Below are 16,538 nucleotides of genomic sequence, written 5' to 3' on the forward strand. Positions count from 1 at the left end.
ATATAAGAGGGTAGGGATTTGTTGACAAAGCGGCAGATGCTAGAATGAAAGAGAACAAAGGAGGGAAGCAGACAGCTGGTTGCAGAGAGAGGTGGCCGGGGAGTGTAGTACACTAAGGAACAAATTAATGAATAGTCAGATGGGCGGATGTGGGGGCAAGGAGGTAACTAATCATCCTGCGTCAAGTGAAAGATGTGTAACTCAGAGGAGCCAGGGCTGTCTGGCAGCGCCTCCCCAACCCTAAAGCCAGGTGTGTGGTGAGCGTGCCCTGAGCGTGTCCACGCAGTACAAGGCGCCCGCAGTAAAACAGAACAGAGTAAACACGAAGCACACACAGGGCAATAATGTCCTCCCCTCTCCCCCACACACACAAGCACAGAAAGCCCTCCATCCCAAGCAATTAAATAAAGGTGTTGCCATGGTAATAAATCAAGGGCTGTGTGGAGCTGTCTTGGAAAAACTATATAAGAGGACAGGCACGCCCAGGTGTGTTGAAATAGTGAAGTGCTATCAGCCAAACGACTGCACTATGTCCGTGGGGGAATACTTTTTCTTGACAAGCACACTAAACAAAAGTGTCACAGTACCTTACCGAAACTGCCGCATATTGATTAAATGTAACCAAGGTGCCAGCCGTAATAGTACGGACACAACTGAAATACTGAAAAAAAATCCGGTCATAAAAAAAACGCATAGATTACTAATTAAATGGACAATAAGGCGCTTGCTCGTGGTCACCGCTTGCTGGGCCGCGGGGTCCTTGATACAGCAGGCAGGTCGCTCAAATCTATCTCTATACTGATTGGAGATATGACGTGTTCCACTACTCGGCACAAATTGTGCTGCAGGAAAAAAAGAGGTTGCCAGGTCTGGGCGGTCTGGTCCATGTTGATACTGACACCGAGTGTGTTTGCAAGACAAGAAGGACACGCGACTTGGCGCGCATGCAAAACACAGAATTGTGACAATGCAAACTATTATAGGCCCCAAAGCTGTAACAAGTCCGGGAGTGGTAAGCGCAACAGAACAGATTAAACACGAAGCACATGCAGGGCAATAATGTCTTCCCCCCTCCCCCACACACACAAGCACAGAAAGCCCTCCAGCCCAAGCACTTAAAAAAGGTGTTTTCATTGGATTAAATCAAGGGCAGTGTGGAGCTGTCTTGGAAAAAATATATATAAGAGGACAGGCACGCCCAGGTGTGTTGAAATAATGAAGTGCTACCAGACAAACGACTGCACTATGTCCATGGGGGAATACTTTTATATACAAGCAAGCTAAACAAAAGTGTCACAGTACCTTACCGAAACTGCCGCATATAAATGTAACCAAGGCGCCAGCCATAATAGTACGGACAAAATTGAAATACTGAAAAAAATCCCGTCATAAAAAAAACCACATAGATTACTAATTAAATGGACAATATGGCACTTGCTCGTGATTACCGCTTGCTAAGCCACGGAGTCTTTGATTCAGCATGCAGGTCGCTCAAATCTCTATACTGATTGGAGATATGACGCGTTCCACTACTTGGCACGAATTGTGCTGCAGGAAAAAACAGTGGTTGCCAGGTCTGGGCAGTCTGGTCCATGTTGATACTGACACCAAGTGTGTTTGCAAGACAAGAAGGACACGCGACTTGGTGCGCATGCAAAACACAGAATTGTGACAATGCAACCTATTATAGGCCTCAAAACTGTAACAAGCCCGGGAGTGGTGCGCTCACACACTTGTGCTCGCCTCTGCACAACAAAAACATATGGCACAAACCGCAAGCCGTAGGCTGAGGGCGGCTACTTTTCCTGGCAAAGGTGGGACATGCACCCACCTTTGCCCAATTGCGTGCAGTCTTCACACGCAAAGCCCAATAGAAAGAAAGCGTGTGAAAAGTACAGATTGATTCCAAGAGGTCGTTTTCTTAGAGCAGCTCGTGCGCGCTGCGCTAGGCTTGACCTAAAAAGCCCTTTCTCCCTGTTGTGGTTAGTCCACGGGATTTGTCTGGGAAGCCCAGTTGAAGATCAAGTATGGTCTTTTTCTTGTGTTGTCACTTTCATTTACAACATATATGATGAGGCAGTTCTGAATGAAGTATGCATCACAATGCATTTGGTTCCCTATTTTTCGTCATGTTCTTTGTTTCCTTGTTTCTATTTTTGCCCCCGATTTGTGCTTCTTGTAGATGAAACTTCTATTATATGTTTATCGTATATCGGCCTGGCTCTTTTCTCCTTCCTGTTCCTTCAGGAGGAATATTGTGCTTGCCATTTTCATCATTCATTTACTTCATCTACAAAAATACATTTTTAAGATTGGTAGGAGGTTTCCCCCTTGGTTTTTTCCTTCAAATTGGGATCTTCTTAAGGAGGCACATTACACCTTTCACATACATTGTTAATTTCAGGGTGGCACCGTGACTGTTGAAAGGAGTTGCACTTTCATCAGACAATCTAGATAGGAACTCAGTAAACCACTCAATTGTCCAGTCCTGTACAAATTGTTTCACATTTACCCATAAACCTATCACTGCAACATTTCAATGCCATCCTCAGCTATATTTTTCAGCACAGTATGTTATGGTACATGCTAAGGAAGGGCGCACTATTTTATTGTGAAAAGAGATGTTTAATGTTGGTTAGTTAATTTGCTCTTCTGGTTCTGGGGTTGTTCCAATTCCCAGCTGGACTGCACCTGGCCTGGCAGTTTGGACTGGTTTGTTCCTTTTAATGCAGGACCAAGACTGATTTGCATCTTGCTGGCATCTTTCTAGATTGACATGGTAGGCAAAAAACCATGTACTAGAATGTTCCCTGAATAATGACTAGTGGGGGAGATTAATTCAAGTGTTCCGTCTATCACTTCTTTGTTTTTCTACATGCGCTACTATTTCTTGATCTGTGGACCAGGAGGAACCAGTACTTACGGCGTTTGGGGCAGCATCCTCCTGTCCACCGTGAGTAGCCAGCTGATCATTTAAAGCAGTTCATTTCTCACAGTAATTTGGTACAGGAAGAGTGGGTTCACTGAATACTGTTGTAGAATCGTGTTATATATCTCGGGCAATATCATGTTAGTGAGGCTAGTTTTGGGGATTGTTATGGGACACAGAGTTTGGGGAATAACATTAAACCAGAACATTCTAATGGTAAAAGAATTTGATATACATGCTTATAAGGATAATAGTGTTTTCAGATCAGATAGTTTATTGGTGTTTTCTTCAGCATTATACAAAACACAAATTCCGAGCACCAGACACAAAGATAGAGAAGACTACGCAGGGTCTATCCGGTTACAGCCAGTGGAGAGATGCAAAGTCTATACGGTTTCAGATGATCCTGAATAGTTATTTGGCCATGCCTCTATATAGAAGGTGGGAGCGGTTATTACATAGAGTATTGATCTATAAAGAATTTGCTGCTCATATTAATAATCCTACATATAAATGATGCAAGGATATGGCAGGGTGATTTTAAGGACTTTGCAGGGAAATTGAACAGACAATTACAGGCAATACACGGATCCGAAATGGGCTTATGGTTGGCTTTTCCATCAGTATAACAGAAAATTCAGTTTTATAGCATGAACAAGTTTGGTGCACAATTCCAAAAGTTTTGTGGACACTTCATCTATCAAAATAATAAAGTTCGATGATCAGAACTCTGCTCCTGTGCAGCTGGGAACAGACAACCATCAATAGACCTTCACCAGAACCTCTCTTCGATCTCTGCTAACATGTTCCAAAATTGCAATGCCAAGAACCTCGGAACATGCAACTGCAACATGCTTTTTGCAAAACAAGTCTAGTTGTTGCTCAGGACCCGCTCTTCTCGTCTACTTATGAGAGAAACGGAATGGTAAACACATGTGGCTTACATATGCGGCCGATTATTTGCCACCTTTTCTATGTATGCTGGATCTGGTCATAAACAGGTACACAACGTTGCCCCTTGTGCTGCTGGAAGTCTTGTTAAGTTTACCATCGCCTGGATGTCTTCCAGTTCTGCATTGGCAGTCTGTTCTTTTTCTTTTTTATCTCACCAGTACTTTAGGTTTCGGAGTGGTTTTGTGAGATATGTCGGGACTGTTGTGATCTTTCCCATGCTCTGGATATCTCCAGGTGCTATAGGTGGAGCTCGTTATAAGTCTGTCAGAGACCGCTTCTGCTGCCCCCCCCCCCCCACCAAGCCACATATATGGTGAGTATATTTGAGTGCCAGAACTGGTGTGGATCAGTACTATAATTCAACATGTTTATTTCTTTCAATCGTTACCCTTTTACAAATTTTTGTCATCCTTGCGTGTTAAAAGTATGTCTTCAGGTTGTAGTAAATAAAAGTCAATAGTACCTTTTCTTTGCACCAATAATTACATGTTGCTGCAATGGCATTAAAACTAAAAAGACTAATTAGAAAAATGATATTCCGTGGTTAATATTTTTGTTATGTTTAACATTTAGATTGTAAGCTTATGGACGCCACAGCATGCTTTTTTTTTTTTTAGGTCCTTTTTATTTTTTATTGCATTTGCTTGCAACAATAAATGTAAACATCGCACCAACCTGCCACGGCCAGACCTATTTGCTTTGCTAAATTCTGTTCTTTCTTTCCTTTCTGCCGCTCCCAGCCTACAGTCGGCTTCAGCTACTTCCTGTTTATTCTGGGCCTTATTCACAAAGGTAAATGTACACTTTTAGTGTAAGTTTACTACTTTTTTGCTATTCACAAACTATAAAAGGTAGTTTTACGTGTAGTATCTTTACGACTGTGGAGAACTCCACACATAAAAAGATAGGACAGTCACTGAATCATAAAGATACTACATGTAGATTTACTTTCGTAGTTTGTAAAATAGCAAAAAAAAGAATAAACTTACACTAAAAGTGTAAGTTTACCTTTGTGAATAAGGCCCTCTCTGTTTTGTTTCCCAAGCCTGTGGGTCTCTCCACGTTAGTTCTGGCTGATTCCAGCCTTTGTTCTCTATTCTTTCTGGGGTCCCTATGCTTCAGATCCCTTTTCGCACTAGCCTGTCGCTCTCACTGTCATCATCGTTTCCATACTACTACTCCCTTAATCTCCTCCTTTTACCTCTTAGTCATTTTTGTTACTTGTATTACTCCTCTCTACAGTCTCACTTTTACCCCGACTTCCACATTTTATTGCAATTCCACTGGAGTTGATGGAGGCTTGCTTATTTGCTTTGTGTTCTTCGTCTCTCTCATGCATTGGTGTATGGTCCTCTTCCTAGTCTTCTGTAGCTTCGCGACCAGGACCCTATAATTTGCTACACATCTGCCTGTGTTTCCAGTTTTTCTTATACCTTTCTATTGTTATTCCCACTCATTTGAATGGATCTGCACTTCTCCCAACTGGAAATGATTTTTTGGGGAAGCTAAGCATTTGGGTCTAGTGCCATCTTGAATTCAGCTACACTACTTTTATTCCACTCTGAAGAAAATGGCCTCTGGATTCCATCGGGGCATGTTTTTTACCTTCCCTTGTCATAGCTTGCATGTCCTCCCAAGTGCTTGCTGTTGATATAGCAAGTTCCATCTCACGGTTCATTCACTGTTAATTCCCTGGACGTATAGGGCCGTGTGCCAAATGCATTCTCCTTCTTTGTACCCTACTGTCAACGCACAACATGCACACTTCTGTGCCTTTTCTTTCAGTAGGCTTTAAGAGTAATGAACACAGACTCCTTGGACTTCCTGATACCACTAAAAGCTCTCAATTATAAACAGCCTGCTGAACACAGGGAGTCCACAATTTGTCAATTATGCTCTTTTATCTCCAATTGACATTTTTAGGTCTCGCGAGACTTATTGAGAGGGCTCCAAAAAGTGCTACCAGGCGAGCCTAGAGCTATAGTGCATGTGTGCGGGCACGCGCGCCGCGCTTTACCGCGATTACTTTCACTTTTGCGGCCGCACAGCCGCTTTGATGTTTGATCGCGATCACTTTCCCTTTCGCGGCAGCACGACCGCTTTGCATAGCCAATAGGTCTCGCTTTTAGGACCTTATAAGTATTTAGTTATGCAACTGTTGCATGGCTAAACACTTATAAGGTCCCAAATGCGAGACCTATTGGCTATGCCAATGCTTGTTTCACTTCTTGCTCAGACTGACTGTTGCACTTCCCTTCATGCTTGCTTCTGCTTTATGCTGATGACAGTCCTTGTACATCTTCTACATGCTGGTATTTCTATCCCTAGTGTTTCTTTCATGTTGCTTGGATGACAGTCCACGTGATTAACATGGACGAGTTGATAGAATGGTGTAACAGTCTGTTCTTATATTTTGCTAAAATATTCATTCTGTAAAGAGAAGGATTGGTTTTTGGAAGTGTGCTTATTTTCAGAAAACCAAAATAAGTTGAACCAGGAGTCAATTATATATAGTCTAACTGAGAGCATCCTTCCTTTGAATCGGACCAAGTAAGTTTCAAGAACTAAGTTTAGAATCGGCTTTTAAATCCGCCATATTTGAACCTATGTGCCAATCAAAAACAACAGCAAATAACATTTAGACTTTTGAATGCCTTTCTTGCAGGCCAGGAAGGGCCTTTGGTTGTGTCTATAATCTCCACTTCCCGTTTGCAGGTATTTTAGATCTAATTTAAAGGATGCGCCTTTCAACACGTTTCAAAAGTTGGCCCTTGCGATAAACCAAACATAACAATATTTTACATCTCAAAGAAATACACATTGTACTCTGACGTGAAACCTAGGTTGCACAGAGTTAGATTAAGCAATGCTTTGTTTTCTGTTTTAAGTTTTGTTGTTGTAATGAATACACCTATGCTTCCTTTACCTCAGTGCATTTTGGGTTGCAAACCCAGAGTCGGTCGAGGACTCCCTTGCTGAAAAAACATCAGACTTTTCTGGGAGGTTTTGCAGTAGTTCTTCCTCCTCTTCGCTCACCTCTTCTCCAACAGTCGCCCTGTTGTGGCATTCTTCTGTATGGGAATTCTGAAATAAACAGACACACATGACTGAACAATCAAGCACCTTATTTGAAACACTAACTATTGAGTAACACAAGCATTACGCATTCATGGTTATTAGAGGTAAGCACCAGTGCTTAATTTGTGCCAGTGGTTTCCGGTGCTCATCACTGGTACTTAATTGTCAGCACCGGCTCTAGTGACAGTCCACCACATGAAGGTGCTGTCTTTTGAATCTTGAGATGAGCACAAGAACCGTGTTTATCAAGTCAATATACATTGAAAATTAATAATACCAGCCTCTCGAGCTATTATTTTAGCTGTGTGGGGCTTGAAATAGTCTGTATTGTCAAACTTGTAGGAGTGCGATGATTAAGCGTTATGTTGATACTGTCATTGGCAGCGCTGGCAGGCTATGGGCGGTGCAGGCTGCAGTGGCCTTCCGAGAAAGCCCTGGCACTTAATTTTGTTCAAATTAAGCACTGATAAGCATTATAAATCAACTGTTAGAACTCTGTATGGAAGAGATAAGACATCCATGGGTTGGCTTTCAGGGACAGATTATAGTTTGTTTAGGGAAAATACTGCTTCTCTCTAACTTCACCGCACTGCAGGGGGACGTTTGCAACAAACAGACATGTTTCCCTTTTGGGAGATAAGCAGTAAAACAGCTGGTGTGATTTCAGCCAAAATGGCCGATTTTCACATTGAATTGAAACCAATGTCTAGATCCGTCAGTCGAATTTCAGGCTAAACCGGTTTTGGATTATGTTCATGCACTGCAAATGTGCATATAGAGAGGAACTCCCCCACCATTCTTTATTCCTTTTGTGGGGGTTGTTCTTAACCTTTTTTGTGCCTTTCTTTCTGTTTTTCCATGTCTTCGAATTCTGTAGTAGATGCACCAAAAATCATGGCGGAGGCTTGGCTCTTCTTACGGCAGTGGAAACAGTAAATGACATGGGCATTCACATTGCTTAATTTGCACAATTCGGCTCAGATCTAAATCAGACGTCCTTCTACTCAAGGGGAGTCTATCAGCCTATTGTGTAATTAAACTTCTTTAAATTCATGCATGGCAAAACACTGAAAGTTGCGCATATTTGGTAATACTACTGATATCTGACGAAACACAAGGCTTGGACAAAAGCTATGCTCATTCTCCATGGGCACCATGGTGCCACCAATGCCCTAGTTTGTGGTGACAGTCTGTGCCAATCAGCCGCGGTCCGTGCAGGTAACAGCGATGGGGCAGTGGGTCCGGGTAAGGGGGGGATTTCAAGGGACGATGCAGAGGGAAAATTATTTATTTCATTTTCCCTTGGCATCGTCCCTCAAAATCCCTCCTTACCCCGGCCCCACCGCTGTTACCTGCATGGACCGCAGCTGGAGCCAACCCAACAGTATTACCTGCACCTGTAGCAGGAGGTCCCAGATATTTACAGATGTTGAGGTACACAGAATATCTTAATTAACACGAGAATAGGTGATCAAGTGCAGTGGAAACAACATTAGTTTAGAAGTCATGCAACTTTTTAAAATTAAATGTATTCACATGCTTTGCTTATTTAATTTTTCTGAAGGATTTTCACAGCAATGCGAAATTCAATCGGATGCAGCTACCTGAGAAAAGAACATTTCCCAATGATATGTTGAAGGACAGATTTTCAAAACAAGGCCTCATTATCAAGCGTCTATGTAGTAGCTCATTACCAGAATCTTTTGTCTGGAAAGTTTGTGTACATGTTTTAAGGGTTACTTTTCATGCAAGAATTCACTAGTCATCCTTACCGCTTACAGTGATACACTTTGTTTTGCACTTATTGCATTCACCTTCTAGTTCACTATTTATATTCTAGTATTATTTTGATTATTATTAGCAACTCTGTCTGCAGTCTAGTCATTTGCTATACTTTTCTGCAATGAACCCCCTACTGTAATAAAAAAAAAACACATTGATCAGCTCAGGTTAATAAGAGGGATCTCTAATGTGTCCTTGTGATAAAAACACAGCCTACAAGAGGAATGGAAATCCTTCACTATCCTTTGCTAAAATGGCCATTGTTTCACATTATGCGCACTTGAGTCGCTAACCTTAGCTTCAGTTTTCGATTTATCTCTCTGATTTAACCAGAGGATCATCAATCTACGCCCCCACGTAATTAACCTCAGTAGCTTGCGTTGTTTCTCCCTCCACAATCACCGCCAGAAGGAATCTCTGAACATTTCACTGTGTGACACACAAAACAAAGCGTCAGGGAGGGACATAATGGTATACATAATGGTAGATCGGATTCAAGATGGCCACTGCAAGATCATGCAGTCTCAGGTCTGTGAAGTATTGTAGTCTTTCATTTGTTTTCTTGTTTCAGCCTTCCATCGTGAAAGGTAAGCAAGCGGAGCACTTGAAGGAGGTTAAAATACAATTGGAGGGAGTGTGAGTTATTAACATTTGCATACTTGGAATATGAAGGCAGATTGTACCATGGTTGATAAGATATTAGCGACCGCACAAGGCCAGAAATATGAAAGCATGCTGAACTTCAACCCCTCAAAGTTTGTGCCAGCAAGTACATACAATAGCCTAAAAAACATTGCAGGAGGAATAGAAAACCTTTTTAGTTTGTGACAATGAACTATGCACAGATGCTAAAGTAAAAGCAGTAGGTGTTACTGTCCTTGTACATCTTTTACACACTGTTCCTATTTCCAGACTTAGTATTTCTTTCATGTTGCTTAGATAAGACAGTTCCTGGATTTCGGCAGACATTCAGACCAAATCTGTAATAGCCTCCTCAAATTACCTCCTCAAGCATCTTGCAAGGGTATGACTATTAATCTGTGAGTCAAACAAAGACTCACTTGCACTAGCCATCATTGGTACAAAACTGGTGACAGTAATTCACTATTGGCTGGTATAGAATAAAAATCCTAGCTAAATCACAGGAGCGTCATGACTTTGGCAAGTATACCATATTGTTGTCACATTACACCGGTTTTAAGATTCTTGCCCTAGGGTCCTAGTGTGCTCCAGAGTCCAGCTTAAAGGCCTCCTGCTTGCAAATAGATTCATTTTTTGACCTGCCAACCATTTGTTTCAGATGGCAAACTGATCATTGCCTTAAAAAAAAAATCTTGAAAAAAGAGCTCAAAGTTGATGGGAAGGTCAATAACAAATGGATGCAAATAAGCAACTAGACTATGACCAACATGAGTTCTACTGCCGTCCATCCGTTGAGGGTATGAATTTTTTTCATCAAACTTAAAATTGACGAGATTGTCCGTGCATTTTGTTGCAAGTCCGAAAACCTTAGCCACACCTGGAGTCTCATGGAAAACCCAGTGTACATAGACTTGGAAGTGGCATCAATCAGATAAGGAAACATCTGCAATGTCTGCACACTTTCCCACGTATTGAGGCAGAGCATAACACTTTACTACTCTTGGACAGCAAAATAGTGTATTTAACAAACTAGTACCATTGTTGCAACCCATAGAGGGCTACTATTATGTTCAAATTGATCTGCAATAAGGAGATCACCACATTAGAAGGTCATTTTACCATTGCTCTCGATGACCTCAGCTTCCTTACCCAAACTGGAGGATGCTTTAGCAATTAAGCAGTTGGTTCTCCCCACCACTGACTAAGGAGAAGGGTTACAGATATAAAGACATTTGTGGGGATGCTGCATTTATTTTCCAGAGTCACAGTTTGACTTCTTCCGTATCTCTTAATATATTTTCAGAACTTATGGCTCTCTGTGGAGTGCACTGGATAATTGAATGCTCACCCAACCACCTTAAAGGTACACTGGACTCATTACAAAAATGCAGTTATCTGAATCGAAATAGGATCATGTGAAAGCGTTTCCTGATATTTTGCAAATGTTATTATAGAAATGTGTCAATGTTCGTAAGAAATGGGATATTTGTTTAAGGGACTAAGTGTTAGCTTCAATAAAATTGTTGAAAAGCAGAATGTGCGCACTCGGTTTATTCGGTGTCAAGTGCTGTTTTAAAATAGGTTACTGGTGCAGACGAGTAGATCCCCCTGAGCAGGGATGTCAATATCAAAATTGTAAGCACGTTCCTGAATAGGATGGTGTCACTCGTAATGCACTCGGAATGAAAATTAATTTGTGTTTTTTCATGGAGTAGCCCAAACGATGATAATTCAAAGGTCAATTGAGTTTATTAAACCTTTTCTTCAGGTAATCGTGTAGAATCATGTACATTCTGTTCATTCAATATAACATTATCCAAATGCCCATTATTTAAATGCCCAATGCATTTCGGGCTATCAGAGCCCTTCATCAGGGGCAGCACTCTGAAAAGAGAAAACCAGGAGTCAGCCTGGGTACCTCAGCGATACTGCTGGGAACATAACTGAAAAGTTTAAAAGAACTGAAAGAAGGAAAACTGTTAAATCACTGGTGCTCAGAATAGTGACTAACAGTTATGCGTAGATGGTAAATGAGTGGGTCTTTCAGCACCAGTCATTTACCATCTACGCATAACTGTTAGTCACTATTCTGAGCACCAGTGATTTAACCGTTTTCCTTTCCTTTTATGCATTTATATACCTTCTTTTTACCTTTTGGGATTAACCCTGATATTCTTTCAGTTCTTTTAAACTTTTCAGTTATGTTCCCAGCAGTATCGCTGAGGTACCCAGGCTCTGATAGCCCGAAATGCATTGGGCATTTGACTAATGGGCATTTGGATAATGTTATATTAAATGAACAGAATGTACATGATTCTACACGATTACCTGAAGAAAAGGTTTAATAAACTCAATTGACCTTTGAATTATCATCGTTTGGTCTACTCCATGAAAAAACACGAATTAATTTTCATTACAAGTGACACCATCCTATTCAGGAACGTGCTTACAATTTTGAGCTTCAATCGGGTCCGCTTGTCGCAAAAGCGGACCCGATCACCGTACTAGGTACCTCGGACCTTCCCTCCCTGACAACTGTCAAGCGGAGAATCATACGGCGATCAAATCCCAGAGGCATAACTACCTCTCTATTCAAGTAATCTCAAACGGAGATACTGTGAGTACCTTACCACTACACTCACAGCACACTTTAGGGTGGGTGCTGATATTTACACGTGGCCTATACCTTGATTATATGGCCATTCACTTTTTAATGGTCCTGACGAAAGCCTCTAGAACCATCCAGAAGGCTGAAACTAGTTGACCTTATTTACAAGGGATATCAGGAAAATAACATTCCTAATTATATATCCCGCAAAACTTTTTTACATTAGTCCTGGGACCCTTATAATAAAAGTTTTTCCATAGGGCATCTCCCAGAGACTTTTTTAACCTATAAACACATCACACATAGCACGTCACTTTCTGCTCAAGATCCTGCTCCGCTGTAATCCAGGCGTTGTAGCACAACTGGATTGTGCTAGACAATCCAGTTGGGCCCCGATGATAAAGCATGCCACCTACTAGGTAGGTGGGTGAGGGGTTTCTTTCACAGCAGTTGTGCTCTCTCTCCTTTCACGTTTATTACAAAAATGACAGCAAAAAAAGTTTGCTTTGAATCATAAAACTTGTCCATTTTGTTTCGTAATATTAGTTCCAAAATAACGATTTAATTTATGTACAGCCTGAACAGCATCATCAACTGCGCCTATAATCAAGTATTTGTATATTTTTCCTATACAACCCCTGCCCCGAAGTTGCAGCAATGAGCTAACAGAGTCCCCTAGCGCATTAATGCTCACTAAGCCTTCACCGTTAATAAAAAAGTCTCTAATTTGCAGAAATTTAAAGAAAGAATAATTGGGAACCCCAAATTCCTCTCTCAAAGAAGAAAAAGATCTAAATCCATCCTGGTCATATAATTGTCCTAACTGTGTTACACCACAGTTTTGCCAGGTCTTCCAGGCGGAATCGTCAAATATGACCCCCAACCTGGGGTTCCCAGTTAAATAGGTACTTGCATGCAAATCAGGAATGTTATACTGCTTTGAAATGTCCCGCCAAATCCAAACAGCGTGCCTCAATATCTTAAAGCAAACGCGTTTAAAATAATTCGGGTCAGTCATCTGAGAAAGTATAAACCTATACTCCGGCCCGCATACCAACTGATACGCAATCGGCTTTTGACAAGTGCCACAACCATCCATCAGGCTCTGCAGACGCGTAGCAAAAGCAGCCCAGAAATATAATTTAAAATCCGGTAATCCCAGACCACCTCTCTCGTAAGGAAGTTTAAGAAACTTAATAGCCCGCCTGGACCTTTTATACCCCCAGATAAAGCTGCCTAGAATGCCTTCAAGTCGTTTAAAAAATGAGAGTGGAACCCGAAGGGGAATGCTTCTAAACAGATATAAAAACTTTGGAAGGATATTCATCTTGATGATGTTACAGCGCCCCCAGATAGTTAATGGTAATTGATGCCACCTACGCAGATCCGAGGCAGCTTTCTTGAGTAATGGTTCATAGTTAATCTTCACAATTTCTTCCGTATGGCTAGTAAGATTAACTCCTAAATAGGTAGCTTTTTGGATAACGCCTAAAATAGATGAACGGGGGATAGGTACAATGTTAGTGATGGTTTGAGTTTTATTAGTATTAAGCTTATATCCTGAAATTAATCCAAAACTCTGTGCTTCCAAGACGATCTCCCCCATCGCTTGAACCGGATCCGTTGTAAAAACAGCTATATCATCCGCGTAGGCGGTTATTTTAATATATACTTGGTTATAAAAAACCGGGCTGATCTGCTGGTTCTGAATCAGATGGCGAATAAATGGTTCAATATAAATTGCGAAAAGCAAAGGAGAGAGGGGACATCCCTGTCGAGTGCCCCTCTGAATAGAAAATAGATCCGAAGTCAGACCATTGAGCCGAATAACAGCCTGCGAGTTTTCATAAATTTTTTGAATAGCCAAGACAAACTTACGACCAATCCCCACTTCCAACATTATAGCCCAGAGTGCCCCCCATTTGACTCGATCAAAAGCCTTCTCGGCGTCCAACATTAATATAGCTACATTGCCACCCAAAAATTGGGCGGCGTCAAACACTGCTATAGCAGTATTAATATGGATTGTAGTATCCCGCCCAGGGACGAACCCGTGCTGTTGATCCGATACTATTGAATGTATAGATGGGGCAAGTCGAGAGGACAGGATCTTAGAAAAGATTTTGGCGTCGTGGTTGATGAGTGAGTTTGGTCGATAAGAGCCTCTCTCAGCCTGAGGCTTCCCTTTTTTGACAAACACAATTATATTAGTCAGCTTCCAGGACGGGGGAGCATCTCTGCCATTCAAGATATCATTCACCACCTTTAATAAAACCGGACCCAGAGTTCCTAGAAAGGTTCTATAGAACTCCAGAGGTAGTGCATCACCCCCCGACAGCTTTCCCTGGGGGTAGAGCCTTAATTGCTTCCGATATTTCAGCTTCGTCCACATCTCTGTCGATTGATAAAGTCGTAAGAGATTCTAAAACATTCAACCCACTCTCCTGTAGGTAAGTTGCCAGCCCAAGATAATCGCAAGGTGTGTCATCACTATATAAATCTCAATAAAATTGCCTAAATTGCTCCAAAATATCTGCAGGTTGGCAATATGTCAATCCATCCTCCCCAGTAATGCTCTTAATTAACGTGTGGGCCCTAGAATCCGCAAGCTGATAGGCTAACACCCGTCCAATCCTCTCTCCATATTCGTACTGTCGTAGTCTTAATTCATGATGTTGACTAGCAAGCCAACCTTCTAAAAGTGACAGTTTCAAAATAGTAATTTGAGATTCAACTTGACCATTAGGTTGGATTTTGAATTACTTTTACATTCAGTTCTTGAATCATTTTCCTAGCTAGTCCCAAACTCAAGTTAAGCATTCAAAGAAGTTATATTGCAACTAGTGCTTTTCTATGGAGAGGCAGCCTTGTTGCAGTGAAAAACGATTTTAGAGGTTTTTTCTTGCCAGGACATGTAAACCTTATGTGCACAATTCTAACTTTACACCTGCCTTCTATACATTTAAATATACAACTCTGTTTTGTATACTTATTGCATCACCCTAAGTGGGATGGGTATGCCCAGACGTTAGTCCCGTGCACACTGTCACTGGAACCAAACTGTACCCAGCTGATAAGCCCATAACTAGGGTGAAATCGGTGCTGAAATGCTTGTGTTCCAGTTCACAGAGTATCTGGCTTGGCAGCTTGGGCTTGACTGTTTCTATTGGAGCAGGGTCAAGATTGATTTGTGTATAGCTGATCCAAACTGAGGTGGCATGGTGTGCAAAATAACGATGGATTGGGATGCGGCCCAGAGTGATTACCAGTGGATGAGATTAATTCAAGCATTCCTTCCATCACTTTTCTGTATACTTATTTTGTCGCCCTAAGTGGGATGGGAATGCCCAGACGAGGGTTTCATGTACACGCTGTTACTGGAACCAAGCTGTACCCAGCTGATGAAACCAGTCCTAGATTGCTTGTGCTTCAGTTCAGGGAGGATCTGGCTTGGCAGCTCGGGCTAGACTGTTCATATTGGAGCAGGGTTGATACTGATTTGAATATAGCTGGGTCCAAACTGAGGTGGCATGAAGTGCAAAATAACGATAAGCATTCCATCCATCATGGTTTTGGATACTTATTCTATCGCCCTAAGTGGAGCGGGTATGCCCAATGTGGGTGCTGTGCACACTGTGTCACTGGAACCAATCTATACCCAGCTGATGATCCCCTAACTAGGGTGAAATTGGTCCTGGGCAGCTTGTGCTCCAGTTCAGAAAGGATCTCACTTGGTAGTTCAGGCTGGACTGTTCCTATTAGAGGAGGGTCAAGACTGATTTTCATACATGTGGGTCCAAACTGAGGTGACATGTTAAGCATAATAACGATGGATTGGGATGCAGCCCGAGTGATTACCAGTGGCTGAGATTACTTCAAGGATTCCATCTATCACTGTTTTGTTCACTTATCTATGCATTTTAAGCCTACTCTAGGGGTGAATTAAAAACGGAAGCTTTAGGCCTAGCAAAAGTTTATTTTGCCAGGTCAAAGTGGCAGCTTAAACCTTCAGTACAGGCTGCAATGGCAGGCCTCAAACATGTTTTTAGTGCTACTTTAGTGGGTAGCACAATGAGTGATGCAGCCCATTACATTTAATTCACAGGGTCTAGGTACATATACTACCCTATCCTAGGGACATATAAGTAATTGACATGTACTAATTAGGTGTATGCCAATTCTACATCTTTAAAAAGGGAGATTAAAATAACTTTACCAGTGGCTAGCAAGAGTGAAGTACAGAGCGTCATAAGGCCAACAGAAAAGGGTTCAGTAAAAGGTGGCAGAATGGTAATTTCCAACAATGTTTATTTATATTTTTCATTATTTGGGATTTTGGTAAAGTGCAGGTAAACAAATTATGGTGGTCTCAGAGTGCTTGCTCTTGTCCAACCATAGTGAACGACGAGAAGCATTCTAGTTTGAGAACACCGGAGGTGGGGTAACCAGTTAATCAAGATAGTGTACTGTGAAATATGAACCCAACTAGATGAAACTGCAAAAGTCCTGTGAACCCAAGTGAAGAGGCAAAGCCATTATTAAATA

The 16,538-nt window shown here is 41.7% G+C and overlaps 1 protein-coding gene across 1 annotated transcript in view; it reads right to left on the minus strand.

The window, feature by feature from the left end:
- PKD1L1 (polycystin 1 like 1, transient receptor potential channel interacting) overlaps positions 1-16,538 on the minus strand; it is a 1,386,277-nt gene that overhangs the window by 14,538 nt on the left and 1,355,201 nt on the right. The window contains exon 64 of the mRNA XM_085607392.1: positions 6,810-6,967. Within this exon, the coding sequence (XP_085463518.1) occupies positions 6,810-6,967 (158 nt within the window). The remainder of the gene's footprint in view (positions 1-6,809; positions 6,968-16,538) is intronic.

The sequence above is a fragment of the Triturus cristatus genome, chromosome 5_2, assembly GCF_964204655.1.
Source record: "Triturus cristatus chromosome 5_2, aTriCri1.1, whole genome shotgun sequence".
In the NCBI taxonomy this organism is placed as follows: domain Eukaryota; kingdom Metazoa; phylum Chordata; class Amphibia; order Caudata; family Salamandridae; genus Triturus; species Triturus cristatus.